This window comes from Ornithorhynchus anatinus, chromosome 10 (genome assembly GCF_004115215.2).
Source record: "Ornithorhynchus anatinus isolate Pmale09 chromosome 10, mOrnAna1.pri.v4, whole genome shotgun sequence".
NCBI lineage: Eukaryota > Metazoa > Chordata > Mammalia > Monotremata > Ornithorhynchidae > Ornithorhynchus > Ornithorhynchus anatinus.
Window position 1 is genome coordinate 47,449,309 of NC_041737.1, and position 21,552 is coordinate 47,470,860.

General features: G+C 44.4%; 1 protein-coding gene across 1 annotated transcript; it reads left to right on the forward strand.

The window, feature by feature from the left end:
• Positions 1-1,882: 1,882 nt before the first annotated feature.
• On the forward strand, positions 1,883-19,754 carry LOC100079386 (carboxypeptidase A4). Its single transcript, XM_039913381.1, has 13 exons — positions 1,883-1,947; positions 4,271-4,279; positions 4,458-4,559; positions 5,068-5,149; positions 6,239-6,373; positions 7,822-7,920; positions 10,311-10,412; positions 12,340-12,441; positions 13,280-13,390; positions 14,448-14,538; positions 15,986-16,185; positions 17,065-17,149; positions 19,520-19,754. Exons 1-13 carry the CDS (start codon positions 1,883-1,885, stop codon positions 19,705-19,707), a joined length of 1,371 nt encoding a protein of 456 aa, XP_039769315.1. The 3' UTR covers positions 19,708-19,754.
• The last annotated feature ends 1,798 nt before the right edge of the window (positions 19,755-21,552 follow it).

The window sequence follows — 21,552 nt, forward strand, 5'->3', positions numbered from 1 at the left end:
GTTTACAAGTGTGAGGAAAAAGAACTGACGGTCTTGGTTGATACTTGATATGAGGTTGACCCTTGATTGAGCAGCAAATTTTAAGTGGGCAGGGACTGTCTCTTTTTGTTGCTTTCCAAGTGCTTAGTACAGTGATCTGCACACAGTAAGTGCTCAATAAATACAATTGAATGAAATGAATGAACAAGTCTATCATAGCACTATAGTCATTTTCTTGTTATCCAGGACATTTGAATAAGTAAGGTCTGCTATTTTAGTCTGAAGGATATCTGTACCCCCGACAAGGGGGCTCAAGGCAAAGGGATCCCAATCTCTTTTTAATAAATAAGGTTCATAAGCACATCGAAGCCGTGGACCTGAGTGCGAACTAGCTTAACCAAGATTGGACAGTTTGGAGTATCTGGGGCCAGCATTCATTTATGTGGGAAGTGCCATTCAATGAGGGTAAGTGTCTCATTATGTAGCAGACAATTAAACAGTCAAAAATTAAATGAGGCCTTCTTACCTTAGTTCACCTTGGGTCAGCCTGGTATTGTTATAGCTATATAGGCTTTGGATTCAGGACAAAGACAACCATCTTAGGTGCATTAGCTCAGGGTTGGCTTCGGTCGGTTTCAGAGAGGCAGAGAGACTTAGGCTAAATGCCGTGTTTGCCATGATTACATTAAGTCACGTGTCCAGCGTAACACACTCATTATCACACGACATTACTGGCCACGCTATGGAGGGCATAGTAGATCTTTTCTCACCTCAGGACAGCCAAGCAACTGAAGCTGGCCCTGCCTCAGCTCCCTGACACAGCTGCTTGTTTCAGTGGATTTCCCCTGGATCATCATCAGTTATCATCAGTGGCATTTATTGAGCACTTACTGTTTGTGGACCACCATACTAAGCAGTGGGGAGAGTGCGGTGCATCAGAGTTAGTAGACAGATTCCCTGTCTAAGATCTTACAGTCTAGTGGGAGAGAGAGACGGCAATAGAAATAATTTATAATATATAATTTATAGAAAGATACATAAGGTCTGTGGGGCTGAGGGTGGGATGAATATCAAATGCCCCAAGGTCACAGATTCAAGGACACAAGTGACAAAAAAGGGAGAGGGAGCCAAGGGAAAGAGGGCTAATTGGGAAAGCCCTCTTGAAGGAGATGTGACCTCATGAAGACTTTGGATGAAACATATGGGGAAAGATGAGAGCAAAGAGGCTGGAGACCAGGAAGCCGTTTCAGCTTCTGCTTCCTAGCCGCCTAACCCTTTCTGGGATGACAACCCAGTTTTTAAACTCCACACTCACTGCACATTTCTTGTCTCTGAGCTCCTTGTGGACTGGGAACATGTTTACCAGATCTGTTGCAGACTACTCTCCCAAGTGCTAAGTACAGTGTTCTGCACACAGAAAGCGCTGAATAAATACAGTAAATAAATAAATAAATAAATAAATCAGTAGATTTATTTATTTATTTATTTGAGTCAATCAAATAGATTGACTCAGAGGAGAGAGATTTCTACATCCAGCTGGTCACACCTGGTCTCTGGGCCTTGTGGGACTTCCATGCTGTGTCATACATCAGCCTATTTATGCTAAAGGAGGAGCAGCCTTATTTCCCTGGCATAGCCTGACAAGTAAATGATATACAGATTCTTTCCCATCTTGCGGAGCCTGTTCCTGACTTGCTGATCTAGTGGCAGTCCTTTATCACCCCAATGGAATGGAGAAGGCACAGATTAGAGTCCTCCTGACACTCACCCCTTGAACACTGCCGGGGCGTGTGGGTAGCACGTTAGCATTTTTGGGGATGCAGCAGACGCCTCCAGGCCCGGGGCGCCTCTCTGGCTCCCAATAAATAGGGCTCAGCCTCCGGAAGGGTACAACCTTTCCAGCATGAGATGGATAGTGCTCTTTGGTGCCCTTCTGGGGCCCATCTTCGGCCGGGAAAAGTTTGTTGGGTGAGTTTCCTTGGATCTCTTATTTATTCACGTTAATGTCTGTCTCCCCCTCTAGACTGTAAGCTCGTTATGGGCAGGAAACATGTCCGTTAATTCCGTTGCATTGTACTTTGCCAAGTGCTTAGCGCTTGGTAAAGTGCTCTGCACACAGTAAACGCCCAATAAATATGATTGAATGAATGCTTAGTACAGTGCTCTGCATATAGTAAGCACTCAATAAATACCATTAATTGATTGGTTTCTTTCTAGGTTAGAGTTGAATCTTGGGATTTCAACTCTATAGCCTCCTTTTCCCCATCCCCTTGTTTTCTCTCTTTCTTCAATTGTGAAGTCTTTGAGGTATTATTTTTTTGTCTTCCTGTAAATTAATCAGTAACCACAAATAATTACCAAACTGAAATTTTTTTTTCCTGATTCCCTGATAATGGGAGTTGGGATCTAGTCATGTACACTCAGGGCTGAGGGTCAGGAGGTGGTGGTTCTTGAGTAGCTTTTCTTTCTTAATTCATGATTTGCTGGGAAGTGCCGGCTTGAGGAAATATTGGATACCAGAAGGCAAAAAATGTAGGTGTCATCCTCCTCTCCTCGCCCACCAGGCGGCCAATTCAGACCTGCAGGTGTGAGAATGGAAGGCACTGTGAGCAGGAGGGGAGAATTCTTTGCCCCAAGTGTTTCTGGGACTTAGAGTTAATCAGTAGTATTTACTGATTGTTTACTTTTTGTGGTATTTGTTAAGCGCTTACTATGTGCCAGGCACTGTACTAAACCCTGGGCTTGTCAGGTTGGACAAAGTCCATGTCCCACATGGGGTTCACACTTTACAGATGAGGTAACTGAGATCCAGAGAAGTGAAGTGACTTGCCCAGGGTCACATAACAGACAAGTGGCAGAGTCGGAATTAGAACCCAGATTAGGTCCTTTCAGGTCCATGTTGTATCCACACTGCTTCTCAGCACAAAATGGGTGGAATTTTCAGAGCAGGGAGAGGGCTTAAGGTGTGGGAGTAGTTCAGGACAAACTAAAATCTCCCCAACTATTGAATGAGGATTCAGTACTTGTCCTCCCTCCCATTTAGACTGTGAGCCCTGAATGGAACTGGGACCGTGTCTGCTCTAATGATCTCAAATCAACCCCAAGTTTAGCAAAGTGCTTGGAACATAGGAAGTGCTTAATAAATACCTTTGATTAATTGATTAACTAGTTCCTCTTTTTATATGCCTGTAGCTATTTTATGTTGTTGAAGATACCACTGCTGCCAGACCTTTTGGCCAGTACATATCTGCAGTTTTATTTATTTATATTGATGTCTGACTCACCCTCCAGACTGTAAGCTCGTTGTGGGCAGGGAATGTGTTATAGTGTCCTCTCCCAGGTGCTTAGTACATAGTGCCTACTGTGCACTGTAATCGCTCAATAAATATGACTGGAATTATGAGAACGGTGATGGTTTAACTTCAGATTCTTTCAATCCCATGCCTGGAACCAAACAGCAAGGTTAAAGGTCAGAAGACAGTATAGGGCGGGGGAGGGAGCTTTTTCTCTAGGTGGTGGTAAGGACAGCTGCTTGTGGTATGACATCCAGAACTTCCAAGAATGCTGTGCAGCTGCTTAACGTTTCTCAGGGCCTTAAAAATTCTGCTCACCTGACTGCAGTGTCACCTGACCCTAATAAGTGTGACATCAGCTAGATTCAATTATAAGTGTACCCAATTGAAGGAGTACAGAGAGGGTGGTCGAGAGGGTTGCATTTTATTGAGTCGGTGGTGGTAACACAGTCCCCAGATAGCTTTTATCTCAGCAATTTTTACATTAAGGCCTGCCTTGTTTTTAGTTCAGTTCAGTTGGTTGTCTGCTAACATCTTCCCCCAGAGGGTCTTGGGTTAGCATCCAGGGACAAGCCTAAAGATAAGTTGAGAAGAAAAATTAACAGGTTCTGCCTATATCATGATAACTCTACTCCTGCCTGACTCATTTGGGGTTTTTCTTTATTTTTTTTGTGGTATTTGTTAAGTGCTTACTATGTGTTAAACACTGTTCTAAGCACTGGGGTAGGTACAAATTAATTAGGTCAGACACGGTCTCTCTCCCACATGGGGATCACTGTCTAAATAAGAAGGAGAACAGTTATTTAATTCCCATTTTACTGTTGAGGAAACTGAGGCCCAGAGAGGTGACTTACCCAAGGTCACAGAGCAAGCAGTTTGCAGAGCAAGGATTAGAACCCAGGTCCTCTGGCTCCCAGGCCTGTGCTCTTTCTATTAGGCCATGCTGCTTCACAGCTGTCAATATGAGAATAATTTTGCACTAATACCTGTTATAACAGTTCAGCAAGGTGAGTCTGAAAAGTGTTGGGTTGAGCTGGTGTAGATAGGACATTTTTGCTTTGAAATTAGGTCCTCATGCTTCCATCCTGATTAGCCCAGGAGTCCATCTCATTGATAGCTTCTGCCTAGGGATGCTGGGAGTGTTCCTCCTTTGAGACTGAGTCCTCATGTGTCCATCCTATTTAGCCCAGAAGTCCATCTTATTGACGGCTTCTGCATAGAGGTGCTGGGAGTGTTCCTCTCCATTTTGACAGCCTTGCTTTCTCCAAGGATGGCCTGTGACCCCAGGTGACTGACTGGAAACATCTGAAATGCTCTGTCATTCTGATGGATGTCCTGAAATGTGGGCTAGGAGATGAGGCATAGTTCCAAAAATGATGATCTTGTCTGCCCAGCACAGTCATCACTGCTGCAAACTGTAGGTCTATCCCATGGAGAATCAAGTCCAAAACTAAATTTCTACAGGATAATTCCTTCCCAAAAGAGGTCTACTTCACACTGATACAAACTATGTAAGAGTTCGACTGATTCTATTTTGCTCTGAGCCAAAAAAGATTTCTTTATTTCCTCTAAATTCCTTTCACTTTTCAGCTACATTGAAACATAGAACATCCCTGATTGCAACTGGTGAGCTCTATAACCACATTCCTTTCTTCAAATATCCCTAACAAAGCTGACGATCAGAGCTCTGCTTGTTGAGAAAGATGTCTCATGCCCCTTCCCTCCTGCCAATATTTTCTCCTTTTTAGGGGTTAAGCTGTATGCCTGAGACTCAATAACTCCTTTGCTCTTTCAGTGACCAGGTTCTTCAGATTAAAGTCCAGAATGAAGACCAGATCAGCAAACTGAACCAGTTAGTGACAGAGGAGGATTTCAAGGTATCCCATTCTCCCTTAAAATCAGGAATCTTCTGAACTTGAGGAAGACTCTCTTTTCCCCCCATTGATGATTATGTGCCGGATAAACAGTCATTCTCCTAAGGAGATGGTGAATAAATTCCATTATTATTATTAAGTGATGAGTTACAAGGGAGATAGGCAAAGCCTTGCAGCCTTAGAGTATGGGAGTCTGAGCCCAGTTCCTTGCTCTGTCAGGTACCTGCCTGTTCAAGATTCCTCTAGGGAATTTCCATCCCTGTTGGATTGGGTACCTCAGCATTTAGTACAGTGCCTGGCACATAATAAGTGCTTAACAAATACCGTTAAAAAATACGGAGTCCCCATACAGGGCCTCTGATTTATTGGGCAACATTTAGTAATAACACTAGTATTCATTGAGCATCGAGTGTAATGCAGTGTACTAAATCCTTGGGCAAATACATCAGAAGCCCAAGCCACGTTCCCTGGTCACAAGCAGCTTATAGTCAAACAGGGGAGGGAAACCTAAACATGTTTACAAATAGTGGAAGCAATAGGCGAAAGAGAGGAAATTGAGCAACAGTGCCAGGGCAAAATATCAGAGTAAATCAGAGTAATCGAATGAAGATGTGTATATATCAAATCCTGAGGATAGTCATTAAATGAATGTATTCATGCTAGAGGTGACTGTTGGATTGATCAATCAATCAATTAATGGTATTTATTGAACACTTTCTGGTTCAGAGCACTGTATTAAGTAGTTCGAAAGTATAATATAATAAAGTTAGTAAACGTGATCTCTGTCTACAAGGAGATTATGTTCTACAGGGGGAAACAAACATCAAAGTAAGTCTTAGGTGTTGAGAATTAACTGGGGAAGGTTTGTTGGAGGAAAAGGATTTTTAGGAGGGCTTTGAAAGTGGTGAGGGCTGAGGTCTGTGGATATGGGGGAGGGAGTTTTTGGCAGATATGGGAGACTCCCAAATTCATAGAACAAACGTAAAAAGAATGCAATTACCTGAAAGCAGTTAAGTGGTTTCTAGAGAAATGAGCTCATTATTCCTTTTAGATCATTCTTTGGCCTGATTTTTTGCTCCTACTTTTCTTCAGCTTGATTTCTGGAAACACCCCTCTGCCCTTCAGCGGCCTGTGGATGTCCTTGTCCCCTATGCCAGTCTGCAACCAGTTAAATCCTTCCTGAAATCACATGATCTGGAATACTCAATCACAATCGAAGACTTGCAGGTCAGTATCCAAGCATTCTCCACTGCGTTGGGGAGGGGAAGGGAGTGTTGCATTAGAATCACCCAACTAGTCCATGCTTCCCAATCCATGGGTTCACATTAACTGGCATTGGTTGGGCAAGATACCTGCAAGATAAAATTCATGCCATCAGAAATCTAGGGATAGTTGTCTTATTCCTGACAAGCCAGTTCAGGTGGTCATAGACAAGGTTGAACCACCTCCTCCAGGCTAGATAAAATTCTGGAATGAGGCCCTTGGATGAAAATTTAGGGAAAACAAATCCTGAAGATGGGCAGGGACTGGGTCTTCTAATTCTGCTGTATTGTACTCTCTCAAGCACTTAATACGGTGCTCTGCACACAGTAAGTACTCAATAAATACCATTGATCGATTGATCAGGGATTAATGACATCTTGGCTTAGGGACAGGCCAGAGGCCTAAGGGAAAACACCAAGAGTGCAGTGCATCCCTTGGGCAACCAGGATAAAGCTGGAAATTCCTTGGTGAAAGTTCCACCCTATTTATGGAATAATTCCTAATTTGGCTAGGGATCACCATGTGCAATTGGCTGTCGTTATGTATTTGAACCTACAATCCAGTTTGTGTATGGGCTAATCTCACACATAGAGGAAACTCAGGGACCCTTATTTTCTTTGAAATGATTAAAGACAATGTGAACCTAAACAACTGCTCAAACTAATTGGAATAACTTCTTAGGGATCAGAATTCCACATATAAGAATGTTAAGGGAACTAGAATAGAACAAACCTCCATGTATGTTGTCCCTAGGACTCATATAGGGAGAGCAGATGGGCTGAGAGAAAAATCTCTTCTAGTATCTGTACTCAGATACAGGACACCCAGTGTTAAATATCCCCAGTTCTATCAAAACATGTTTTTTTTCACTACGTGCTTCGGATAGAACACTGTTAGGAAATTAGGGCATGTTCTTTTAACAATGTCAGTCTACCTGAATAGATGCAATCATCATCAGTGGTATTTATTGAGCATTTACTATGTGCAGAGCACTGTACTAAGTGCTACATGCTATGTGATGTCAGAAAAAAATGGTTAAGTGTGTGTGCATAGTGCCAATTGAGGCACTTACTATTAAGAATTTCCTAATGAGGGTTCATTGCGAACATAATCCCCCAAACTCTAGGAGAGTCCCCTCCTGGATGCACCAATTTGAAGCAGTCTTGTAAACCAGCACCAGAGGTTTACCAGTCTGTACCATTTTTCACAGTCCCACCTCTCCCAAGGAGAAATCTGCTAGGAAAGTGAATGAGATCACCATTCTTTTCTAATCTCAGAAAGTTCCATTTCCATCCTCATGCCATCTGATGCCCTCCAGGTTAGGAAAGTTTTCCCCAGAGCACTCAAACTCTAGACACCTGAGTACAGGGGAACTAACGTCTCCACCAGTAATGCTCACTTGTTGGTTTTAGGCTCTTTTGGATCTTGAAGATGAGGAGATGCAAAACAGTGAAGGCGAAGAACGGAGTGGTGGTAACTTCAACTATGGCTCCTATCACACCTTGGAATCAGTAAGTTGCAGAGTGAAATCCTGCGTTGGGTTTAATGCTCCCCTCAAATTATGTGGTCGCCACCAACACCATCAATGGTAACATTAATTGTCTGTTAGGCTGTCTGTCTGCTGTCCCCTCTAAACTTTAAACTCGTCTTGGCCAGGGAATATGTCTACTAACTCTGTTATATTGTTATATTGTACTCGCCCAAGTACTTAGTGCAGGTTCTGCACAAACTAAGTGCTCAATAGTTACAACTGATTGATTGATTATTTGATTTCTAGAAGCACTCTACTAGGTGCTTGGGGATACATAGAGAAACGTTAAGATCCAATACCTGCCCTCAATGATCTTAGAATCTAAAGGGAAAATAAGCAGAATAACAAAGGTGTCCTTAACTCTCTTTCTAAAACCTATCATTGCTAACTTTTCACTAGATTCGAGAGCCCAGGGCAATCAGTATGGTATTAAGTAGTTCCTTCTGCATGCATTTTCTTAAAGCAGCCTTGGAAACCAGAAATTTCCTAGCCTCCCATTTCCCTTTCCCTCTCCCCCGACCAATCCTGTCCTATCAAAGTACTGGTAGCAGCATGGTCTAGGGGATAGAACATGGGCCTGAGAGTCAAAAGGACTTGGTTTCTAATCTCACTCCACCACCTGTCTGCTGTGTGACCTTAAGCAAGTCACTTAACTTCTCTGACCCCAGTTGCCTCACCTGTAAAATGGCAACCCCATGTGAGACATGGACTGTGTCCAATCTCACTAACTTTCTAGTGCTTAGACACATAGTAAACACTTAACAATATCATAAAAAAGTGAATGAAATCTACATCCTTTTATATTCCCTTGGCCCAAGTTATACTCACTTTAGGAAAGATGGATAAGGGACTGTTTCCAAAGCTTGACAGCATATGGTTCATCCACTTCTAACTACTACTTTTTGGGCACTTAAATGAAGCAAGAACATTAAGTTTCAAGTTAAAGTGACAGAACTATAGAGTTTAGGGGTGACCTCACAACTTACAATAAATCTGAAATTTTAAAGTAAGACCCAAATAACTGAAGAACACTTGAGAACTGGAGAAATCAAGAGGGGGCATTTAGATTGGGCCTGGATCACAAACAATGGAGAGCTATTATGTAACTTCAAAAGCTTACTCCCCCCTGATTACTTTTTGGCCCCTATGTAAATCCTTGACTGCACCACAATTCTTATTTGCAATTCTATTAATATCTACTAACAGATGCTCACACACTGCACCTCAGCCCTCAAATGCTATACATATCTTGCATCTTCACTTAGTACTGCCTCTGTGATCTATCTCTCAGCGGCAACAGCCCCACAAATTTTTTTTTTATGGTATTTGTTAAGCACTTACTATGTGCCAGGCATTGTACTAAGCACTGGGTAGTTACAAGCTAATCAGGTGGGACAAAGTCCATGTCCCACATGGGGCTAACAGTATTAATCCCCATTTAATGTTAACTGAGGCACGAGAAGTTAAGTGATCTGTCCAAGATCGCACGGCAAGCAAGTGGCAGAGTCGGAATTAGAACCCAAGTCCCCTGACTCCCATCCCCATGATCCTTCCACTAGGGCATGTTCCTTCCTCTCTGCCTGCCTTACTTGCATTCTACACTCAGGGTACAATGAATTTGAGGTGGAAACAAACTGGCCCTGGAACCCAAGTTTCCAGGGGCTCATTCCATGGAGGTAATAGTTTAAGGACAGAATCATTGTATCAGAGTAGTCATAGTAGTTAGTAGCAGTGGGAATAACTTTGCCACTTGTCTGCTGTGTGACCTTGGACAAGTCACTTAACTTCTCTGGGCCTCAGTTCTCTCATCTGTAAATTGGGGAGGGTAAATCCTTTGTAGAACAGGAACTGTTCCCAACCCAATTATTTTGTATTTACTCCATTTCTTAGAACAGTGCCTGGCACATAGTAAGTGGTTAACAAATATCACAATTGTTATTATTATTATTATTAACACTGCATGTTCTAAGCACTTGAGAAGATGCAAAAGAAGCATGAGGTACATTCCCTGCCCACATGGAGCAAGTAGTTCTGCTCGTAATCTCCACCCCCTCCACCATATCTAAAGACTTTACACAGGTTATGCCTGGAATTCTGATTTCCACCGTGGCAGTGAGATTCTGATCTCACTCCTACCACCATCCCAACCCTTCTAGATTCAATGAGTTGCCCACCCTACCAGCTGAAGATACCAGTGAAAACGGGTGAAAACTGAGTCTGTGTCTATCTCATTTGAGCATCACCTGGGCAGCAAGGAGGAGCAGGACAGGTTTGGGACCCTGACAGCCCAATGGGAAGGGAGGAAGGTAAGGTAAAAACCAATACATCTTCAGGGCTCACGTGGCTTCAGAATGTACTTTGTCCTTTCAGATTTACCAGGAGATGAGCAACATGGAAGCAGAGTGCCCTGAGCTTGTGAGCAGAAATCAAATCGGCCTGTCTTTTGAAAAACGGCCCTTGTATGTGCTAAAGGTACCTTCGTGGCTTCCCTGTGGAATCCCACAGAGCTCCCTCCAGAATGAATGATCCGGATTATTTACTAGCATGGACCCAGAAGGGAAGGAAGTTGGCTGGGTAGGGCGATTCAGCTTTATCCTGTTTGTTCTTGACCAAATGACAAAACCACCTATAACAAGGTGGTCCACTTTAGCCAAATGGGGAATTGAGGTAATTATCTGGATCATTCAGGTAACAAAATTATTCTTCTAAGAAAAGAAAGAGGGTTTGCAAGGAGGGTTTGAAACACAACACACGTTCCCCAGCAAATTAACCAGCCCTTAACCGCAACTGGCCAGGGGAAGCAAAATGATTTGCTCAGTATTGTGAGACAGTACAGGGACCAGTGTTTAGCTGGGACCAATTTTTAGCTGCTAAAGAGGATGGGATTTGAAAGGATTAGTCCTCTCTGGAAGACAATTAGTGGGAAATTTCACAAAACAGGAGATTTGGCAAGGTAGTCTCACTCATTAGCAGTGAGACTAATGAGGCAACCGTTCTGCTTTGTATGTTGGATGTGGGGAGGTCGTTTGGTGGCATGGTTGGTTGGGTAAAAGTTGGTTCTTCAGAGCAAGATTGGTCACACTCTTTGTCTCATGACCCAAGGGAGATTTCTTGACCTTCACAAAAGAAAGAGAAAACATTCTTCAGTCCATAGTTAACATACTTACTTTCACTCTTGGGCAGCTAGGTTAATTTCTGTTGCTGACACAGGATTTCAAAAGCAAAGCACCATTCACCCAGTTCTTTTCCTTCAAATGTTCTGGTTGAGAAAATGGGACTAAAATTGTCAACACAGATATATGTTCCCCAGGTGGTATATTTGATTACATTATTGATGCAGTTTCCAAAAGTGACTTTTTTCCAGGATCCTGAATTGGGATGACCATCCCAGGCCTTGAAATGATCCCCCTGAAAAGTGGCCATGTGAAGTATTACTGGGTCCCTGAACTGTACTAGAGACAGCTGCTCCTCAAAGTGTCCCAATCGAGGCAGGAATGTGCAGGTGATTTTCACGCCTGCTACAGGAAACCTTGTATTTGAACTGTTTGGCTCTCATCCCCACTGCAACAAATCATTATCTCATCTTTGTCTCTCCAAATTCAGTTTGTGGAGAACTGAAAAAGAGTTAGCTATCCATGACAACTTCACTCATCAACTTTCTTCACAAAACAAATTAGTCAAACCTGTTATTTCTCTGTGAATCTCTGACCTAGTCAATGGGAAATGACAAATGTGAATTGTTTAGTTTCCATGTCAGAGATCTTCCTTTTTAATGAAGTGAACAACTTTTGTTATGTCCTTTAGCCTGACATTAAGCTAAGAGTAGATCCCTTAGACATCAGGAACTTGGGATCACACCCGAGTCCCCTCCCCTACCCATTCATAACCACTTTTTTTCCAAATCACCATTTTGCTACCACATATTACTGAAAAACCAAAATTTAAGCCGATCAACATGGAACACTGAATTGTCCCACAAAGGAAAACTGAAACCAGTGTTTTCCTCATTATAATCCCATAAATATTCCTGGGTTTCCTTGGATATCTGGATATTTTTGAAATGATAGCTGGTCCACCTCTAAACTGTAAGCTCCTTGTGAGCAGGGAACATGTCTACTAACTCTGCTGTTCCCTCCCAAGCGCTTAGTACAGTGGTCTGGGCACAGTAAACCCTAAATATATTTAGGGTTGATTGGTTGATTGATTAAATGTGCAAACAAGGAGGCAGATGGTGAAGGGATGAGTGTGCGGGGAGGGGGTGAGAGGAGAGGAGGCGGGAGGTGGAAAAGAAGAAGGAAGAGGGGGCGGTGCGGGAGAATGAAAGTGCTAGGAGAGAGAGGACCTTGCAGAAATAGCAGGCCAAATGGAGGGCACTGATGTATGACTTCTCATTTTACAGTTCAGCACCGGGAAAGCCAAACGGCCTGCCATTTGGCTCAATGCTGGAATCCACTCCCGGGAATGGATCAGTCACGCTACAGCAATATGGATGGCGAGGAAGGTCATTTCACCCAAGAATTAGTTGAATCTTCTGTTGGGGCAGCTCTAATATAACCTTGTAACTGGGAGAGTTGGGGGGAGGGACTAGAACAAGACCTTTTTCTTAGGCTGGTGGGAAGGGTGAAATCGTGGACCTTTGAAACAAAGCCCAGTGGGTATCTTAGGGCTCCTCAATGAAAACTTTTATAGAAAGTAATCATCCAGCCCGGAAACTAACCCCTCACTAAGAGAAGCACGTTGATGTTTTTGGGATGTTTAGTATTTACAGTCTGACAGACAGAAGAAGAGGGCTTCTCAAACTGGGGTCTGTGAGGGTCCTTGAGATGTCTGACTTTTCATAAGCCTATTGAAAAAATGTACAGGATACAAATATTTTTAATAGCGTGCCCTTACTCTTGCTCCTGAACTTTTGCTGTTGGAGGCTGTGGGCGGAAGGGTGGATGGCAGGGGAGGAAAGGGATGGTCCAGGTGGATCTGTACTTTCCCTCACCCATGACCTCTGTCCCCAGAGCAAGGGTCAGATGTCACTGGTGTTAAATTAGTTTATCTTTAAAAAACAAACCCCCCTCCCCCAAAAAACAAATGTGTTTTAATTTCTCTGGAATTTTTCATGGTATTTATTGCCCATGAAGATTTCAAGCCAGGCACATTGGTTCCAGTCAAGGTGCATGAGACTGCCCCAGGAAAGATTCTCAAATATTCTACTTCTTGACAAGGGATCAGGCTGATTGGAAGAGGGCTGCATGGTGACCCGGATACTTTGACAGGATTTCCAGTTTAACACAAACAACCTAACAGCCAGTGACGATCCGAATAACAAGCTCTTTGTCTCCACTTAGATCCTATCTGATTATGGCAAGGATCCATCCATCACATTGCTCTTGGACACCATGGACATTTTCCTCATGCCTGTGGCCAATCCTGATGGATATGTGTACACGCAAACCAAAGTAAGCCTTTGCAGATTGAGCCTCCCTTGGCGTAATTAGCAAATCATTCAATCAGCAGTATTTCTTGAACACTTATGCTGTGCAGAGAACTACACTAAGCTCTTGGGAGAATACAGTAGAGTTAGTAGACATGATCCCTCACCTCACTGATGCCTTGCTACAGCCCAACCCATACATGCTGCTCCTCTAACGCCATCTTACTCACTGATCTCATTTATCTTGCACTGACCCCTTTTCCATGTCCTTCCCCTAATTTCGAGCTCCCTCCCTCTCCATAGATGCCAGACCACCACTCTCTCCACCTTCAAAACTTTATTAAGGTCACATCTCCTCCCTTCTCATTTCCCCCTACTGTGCCTGCTAGCTGGCTCTGACCCAATTGTGGGTAAAGGTAGTAATGTCCCCTCATTACTCAATCCCACGAACAGCAGTGGGTGGGAATTACTGACTGCATCCCCGGCTGACTTGGAATCAGGCAGGAGGAATCCCAGGTAAAGGTGGTTTCACTGGGTGGCCTAATGGAAAGAGCTTGGGGCTGCATGCTAAGAGAAGTGGGTTTTAATGCCAGTTCTGTCACTTAACTCTCTGTGTCTCAAGTTCCTCATCTGAAAAATGGAGAGAAGATACCTATTAGAAGCAGCATGGCTCAGTGGAAAGAGCCCGGGCTTGGGAGTCAGAGGTCATGGGTTCTAATCCCAACTCTGCCACTTGTCTGTTGTGTGACCTTGGGCAAGTCACTTAGCTTCTCTGTGCCTCAGTTACCTCATCTGTAAAAATGGGGATTAAAGAATGTGAGCCCTATGTGGGACAATCTGATTATCTTGTATCTACCCCAGCGCTTAGAACAGTGCTCAGCACATAGCGCTTAACAAATACCATAATTATTATTCTTACCAATCTGGGAAACTCTAGGAAGGTAGGCCTTCCTCAGAGGTAGCCTATAGATAGTCCCTGTGCCAGATGAGTCCCAAGAGACTCCCACTTCAGCCTTAGCCCTTCCCAGGCTCCTTTTTGACTACCCTTCTTAAACCCATCCTGTCTTTGGTGGATTTTCCAGAATCGTCTCTGGAGGAAGACCCGATCCCAAACACAAGGAAGTAAATGCGTTGGCGTGGACCCTAACCGGAATTGGAACGCGGGTTTCTCAGGTATGAGGAGCCAAAGGGGTTTCCAATCAGGAAGCAGCCTGTCCAGAGGAACATAAGAATAGAGGCAAGGCAATTAACATTAGGACCAATAGATCGACTCAGCGAAGGATTCTGTCTCCAAAAGTGACTCCAAGGGATGATTGAGGGATCGGTGTGTTAATAAGCACGTTGAAGCAGCGTGGCTCAGTGGAAAGTGCATGGGCTTTGGAGTCAGGACTCATGAGTTCGAATCCCAGCTCTGCCACTTGTCAGCTGTGTGACTGTGGGCAAGTCACTTAACTTCTCTGTGCCTCAGTTCCCTCATCTGTAAAATGGGGATTAAGACTGTGAGCCCCACGTGGGACAACCTGATTCCCCTGTGTCTACCCCAGCGCTTAGAACAGTGCTCGGCACATAGTAAGCGCTTAACAAATACCAATTTTATTATAATAATATTTGTTAAACATTTACTGTGTGCCAAGAACTGTACTAATTGCTGGGATAGATACAAGGTAATCTAGACTGTAAACTCACTGTGGGCAGGAAATGTGTCTATCAATTCTGTTGAACTGTATTCTCCCAAGTGCTTAGTACAGTGCTCTGCACAGAATAAGCACTCACTTAAATAATATTGACTGATTGATAGTCAGGTTGGACCCTGCCCCTGTCCCATAGGACTCAGAGTCTAAGTGGGCGGGAGAACAGGTATTGATTCCCATTTCACCGATGTCGCTCTCCGTGACAGCTAAACTTATTGTTAGGACTTACCACATAATACCCCCAATTGGTTCTTCTGTCACTCATCCTAAATTTCCCCTTTGAATTTTATCCAAACCTTTCTTGCAACTATTGATATTTTCAGCCTTCATGATTTACTTTGGCAATGAGTAAAACATGCTCCTCACCCACTAGGTGAAGAAAAGTTTCTTTCTTATGCTTGGAACCTTCAAGTTTTGGTGGTCCTGAGCATGTGGGATTGGTGAACATCAAGTCTATTGTCTCCCTATATGTACTCTTCATGATTGTTAGAGCAAGGGTATGGAACGTTCAGTTTGTTGGTACATAATAAATGCTTAAAAAATACCAAAATTATCATTTTTCCTATTGGACTACACTAAAATTGAGCCCTGTGATTTCTGTTAATGGACAAGGTGAAAAACTTACAGAAGGTGCTCAATAGATGTCAATGGTTAAACAGGATAAACCCTTAGAATTGGAAAACCTAAGAGCAGGGAGGAGTGTTTTTGAATAGTCAACTGTCCCAACATCAGCAGATGCAGCATTATTCTCATTGTAAGACACAAACTCAACCATTTTGGTGATAATGATTATCACTGTTCCTCTTAATAGTTATACTCCCCCAAGCACTTAGTACAGTGCTCTGCACACAGTAAGTGCTCAGTAAATACAATTGACTGATTGATCGATCAGTCAATTGTGTTTTGGATGATGGCTTCTCTCGCTGCAGGGAAAGGAGCCAGCGACAATCCCTGTTCCGAAGTCTACCACGGCCCCTGGCCCAACTCTGAAGTTGAAGTGAAGTCAGTGGTGGACTTCATCAAGAGCCACGGGAATTTCAAAAGCTTCATTGACATTCACAGCTATTCCCAGCTCTTGATGTATCCCTACGGGTATAAGTGCAGCGAGCCGGCCGATTACGCAGAACTGGTGAGTCCCACCCCTCTTTCTGGCCATTTTGGGATCTTTCTGCCCCAGGTGGGGGATTAGTTGAGTCTCGAATGAGCATAATTAAAGGCATCATAGGAGCTCCCAATCCCCCTCATCACCGCCTCCCTATCGTCGAGACTTTACGGAGCCAGCTGTCATTTTGTACAGGAATTTTTCAGTGGAAATTTTTCTTTGAGTTCAAATCTGCCCGGGGCAAACCTAACCTTCAGCTCCAATTTAGCAGCAATGAGGGATTGTGCTGGGCAGGCAAGAATTCCAACTCTTGATCTCTTAGACCTTGGGAATCCCAAAACCTAAGGGACATAAGCAATACCATACCTGGGGCAGGTCCATCCAACACATATACAGTCTCTGATAGTGGCCGCAGGATGTACGGAAGGACAGTGTGATGGAAGCCCTCCAGGACCTCTCTCCTCATTCATTCGAGCGCTTGGAATGTACAATTTGGCAACAGATAGAGACAATCCCTGCCCAGTGACAGGCTCACAGTCTAATCTTGCAGCTCTAACACCCCTAACTTTTCCTCTGTGGAAGATTCCCAAAGCCAATCCGTTTAGCATCACCCAACTTCCTCTCTGTACCCAGACCAAAGAAGATCATGTCTAATCTTCTTTCAGAACTCCAAAGAAAGTATTTCCAGACTTCTGGGTCTCATGGCTGTTAGCATAATCATAATAATGGTACTTGTTAAGCCCTTACTATGTGCCAAGCCCTGGGATAGATACAAGTTAATCAGGTTGGACACCATCTCTGTACCATGGGGCTCACTTAATCTAGTGCTCTATCCACTAGGTCACACTGCTTTTCTGTTGAGAATGTTTGGCTTTTCCGGATTTTGTTCTCCTTTTCTCCTGCCAGGATAAGGTGGCAAAAGAGGCCGCAAGAGCCCTGGCCTCCCTGTCTGGCACCCAGTATCACGTGGGATCTATCTGCAAAACTGTCTGTAAGTACCTGGGATAGACTTAGTGACCCTGAAAGCACCTGGGGGAGATTAAGTCTCTTCCCTCCTTGTCAGCAAGGTAAAGAATCAGGTCACGTTAAATCTGACTGATTGTGAAATTTTTGAGCTCAAGCCTGTCTTAAAGGGTGGCAAGAGATCTCTGCATGGACCTCAGTTTGGGGCATGCATGTATGTGAGTGTATAAGGGAGTATGCCCTTCAGCCTGGGCCCACACCTGGGCCTGTTATGCCAGGTCCTGGCACAGGGCACCGCGCTCTCAAGGACACGTCTTCCTGGGGAAGGGTGGTGGGCCAGCTGTACTGCCATTACTGTGTTCGCTACTGCTCCTCTTGCCTCCCACACATCCTCAGTACAGTTGGAACAGTTGAATTGAAAGGATGTGGATCATGTGGCCAGCACAGGCTGCTGTTGTCTGGGCACTGGGAATTCTCTTTTGGAGGCCATGTATGCTCTCCCTGCAGCTTTCCCAAAGCCCCGGCAGCCTGGTTTCTGTCATCTCAACTCCATAAGCTCTCCTCTCAGTCAGGGTCCTGATAAATGCCTTCAACCTCTTCTCAGGACCTCCAGGAAGTAGTAATTCTTTTCCTATGGTATATGCTAAGTGCTTATTATGTGCCAGGTGCTGTACTAAGTGTTGGAGTAGATAACAAGCTAATCAGGTTGGACACAGTCCATGTCTCACATGGTACTCACAGCCTTAATCCCCATTTTACAGCTGAGGTAACTGAGGCACAGAGAAGTGAAGCAACTTGCCCAAGGTCACACAGCAGACACATGGCAACTAACAAATACCAAATACCAGAGTCATTGATATCCTTCCCCCTGGTGTCTTTCCTTCACCTCAAAAAGTCCTGATGTTTAGTTGTGTTAAGCATCAGTAAAATAATATTTAAGGCTATGAACCTCATCCCTCACGGGGACTTCTCAACTTCACTATTCTGACTGCCTGTCTTGGTTGGGCTCTTTAGGGCAGCTAGCACCCTGCTGGCACTCACACAGGGCGAACAATAACAGTGTTTATTATAGTTGTTTTCAACTGGGAGCGCTCAATAAATAAACACCACAAGTGGGTGGAGGGTTTTATGCTGCCGAGTCAGGGCTGAGTCAGTAGCCCAAGGTGGCTCTCAGCTGCCCCGCTCCATTCCATGGGGGAGGCATGAAAGAGAGGGCCATTCAGAGCTCTGAAAAGCCCCATTGGTTAGGGGTTGGGGCTGTGGGCTTCTGGCCAAATTCCAGATTGAGTAATGACTCTTGGTCTCCCTCTCACCTCCTTTTTTTTTTCAAAATGGTATTTGTTAAGTGCATACTATGTGCCAGGCACCATTTTAAGTGCTGGGATAAATACAAGGTAATCAGGTTGGACACAGTCCCTGTCCTACGTGGGCCTCACAGTCTTAAACTCCATTTTAGAGTTGAGGTAACTGAGGCACAGAGATGTGAACTGGCCCAAGATCATGCAGCAGATAAGTGGCGGAGCCAGGGTTAGAATCCAGGTCCTTCTTATTCTCAAGTCCTTGCTGTATACACTAGACTACACGGCTTCTCTGCTTCTCATTCATTGATTCATTTTTACTGAGCGTTTGCCATGTGCAAAGCACTGAACTACGCACCTGGGAGAGTACAATACAACACTTATGTCCTTCTTTCCTAGCATAAGCTAGGACTGAATGAGTTAAATTCTGATCAGCAGGGCATTTTTACCTTTCAGAAAATATCCACTCCGGCAGGAAAGCAAACCTCTAGGTTAGAAAGGTGGGTCTTCTGAGAAGCCTTCCCCACCCAGCCATTGAGAGTCCCCAACCCCAGCACACAGGTTTCCAAAACCGACACTATATTCCATGAGTGGTCTCTTGACAAATTGAGACCTAGTAGTCTGATTTTTTTTAAACAGAAAAATTAGTATTGCTTGTCAAGTTTCACCTCCAGAGAACAGGGAAGTCCTTCTTTGGATTGTGTAAGGTTGAAGAGTACAGCCCCCCAACACAAACATACTCACCCACTCTTTCTCTCTCTCTCTGGCTACACCACAGGACTGTTTACATTTTCTAGCTAGTGGCATTCTTTCTTGACAATGGCATAAAGGGATTTTCTGGTTGGCCCTGCCTAGGGGCAGTAAAGCCAGTCCGTGGCAGAGCTCAGGTTAGAATGGACACCCTCCATGCTTAGGGATTTTAGCTGGGTCACTGAGGGTCACCCTTCCCCTCCCCCCCCCCCCCCCCCCCAGTCCTCCAGTTGCTCCCTCCTCGCCAACTACTCAAGAAAGAGCTGGTCTCCAGAAGGGCACCAATACTTCTGCAGCAGATCCGACTCATGAAATTGAAATCCAAGGGTGTTTTCTCCCTCCATTTTCAGACCAGGCAAGTGGCAGCAGTGTCGACTGGGCATATGAAAACGGCATCAAATACTCCTTCACTTTCGAGCTGCGAGACACTGGCCACTACGGCTTCCTGTTGCCGGCCAGCCAGATCATCCCTACGGCCGAGGAGACCTGGCTAGGGCTAAAGAAGATTTTGGAGCATGTGCAAGGAAATCTGTATTAGGAAGAGGGTTTGGGGGGGAAGCCTCATAAATACTCATATCTTAAGGAACATAAGGAAATATTAAAGAACTATCATGTTCTCCCCCTGGGAAGAGCCAATCTGAAATCCAACCCTCTTCTATCTCATTTCGCTGTGAAGTCCAGCGTGGTACAACTTTACTTAGTTGTGTGATCTAGCAATTCCATTAGACTGTAAACAGTGGGAGGAGAGCAGCCATGTCTGTAACTCTTACTGTGTGCTCTCAGGCACCTAATATAGTACTCTGCATAAACAGGTGCATAACAAATACTTATGAACAAATGGATTAATGCATCCCATCTTCTGCTTTTCCACATCTGGAATTTTTACATTAGAGATGGGAGGATCCACTCAAGTCAATACCACTCTGCTTTGATCCTGCTTTTTTCCCAAGGGTCAGTCCACTTGTGAAAGGTTTCCCCTTCCACCCAGCTTGCTGGGATCATTTTTTCCTCTGGACACCCAATCCTCTCTGATCTCAGCCTTCTGTTTTCCAAACCAAATTAGAAATAATTGTCCCCCTGTCCAGCTTTAGGCCAAGAATTTCAGTCTTCGACACTTTCCTTCCCAACTTGGGCCAACTTTGGGTCCAAGTTTCTGTCACTGATTTTGGTTCCAGCCTATCTGAGCACTAAATTTTAAGCTCTTCCACTAAAACGAGCAGGGTTCATGTCCAACATCTCTACTGTACACTCCCAAGTGAAGCAGCATGGCCTAGTGGATAGATCATGGGCCTGGGAGTCAGAAGGATTTGGGTTTTGATCTTCACTCCACCATTTGTCTGCTGGGTGACTGTGGACAAATCATTTAACTTCTCTGGGCCTCAGTTATTACTTCATCTCTAAAATGGGGATTAAGACAATGAGCCCCTTGGAGGGACCTAAACTATGTCCAACCTGATTAGCTTGTATCCACCTCATCACTTAGCTCAGTGCCTGCAACATAGTAAGTGTTTAACAAATACCATACAAAAATGCTTAATATAGTGTTCTGCATACAATAAGCGCTCAATAAATACCACTGATTGTTTACCTTGGGCCTGGTTAGCTTAGTTTGTTTAAATTTCCTGTTTCTTCTAATTATCAGGATGATCAAATTACCAACCTCACTTAAGGGATTCCTTGTCTTCACTTTTTAGAACCTTCACTGTGCCCCTCTAGTCCAAATTATTTCCCATCTTCCTCTCCCTTCCACTCCTGATCCTTTCATTCTGCTCAGGCCTGTTCTTGGGTTTCCATTCCTTTCCATCAATCTCCCCAAGCATTCCCCTTTGAACACTGTCTCTGGTCTTAAAGGAATCACTGTTAAGAGGTGGCCACTCCCTCCAAACTGAGAAAATTTTGCCCCCATCAGTGGTGAAAATTCGTGAATCTAGGGAGCAGCTTTTCTTCCGGTGATGAAATACCTGAGCTCGGTAGAGTATAAGGTCTTTGTGGGCAGGGAAGGCGTCACTTTATTCTGAACTTCCCAAGTGTCCAGTACAGTGTACCACACCAAATGGGTGCTCCATAAATGCTACCGCTACTGTCACTGCTATCACGATGGACCAGAACCCCTGGGTCCTCTCGTGGTACCTGTACGGGTTTCGGGACCTCCAATGGCTCTGGGGGCAGAGAAGGGCGGTGTCCTAGGTGTCGCGGTCTTCCGCGCATTGGAGTCTGGTTCACGTTAAGCATCTCTTCGCTGCCTGGGTGAAAGGCTTTTTCCCAAGGCCACATCTCTGGGGATCATGAAAGAGATTTGGTTGAAGGGCTCTGGAGGCCTGCCAAGCTCCTCATTTTGTAAAATGGATCTCCACTTCACCTGTGCCCGAGCCCTTGCTCCTGA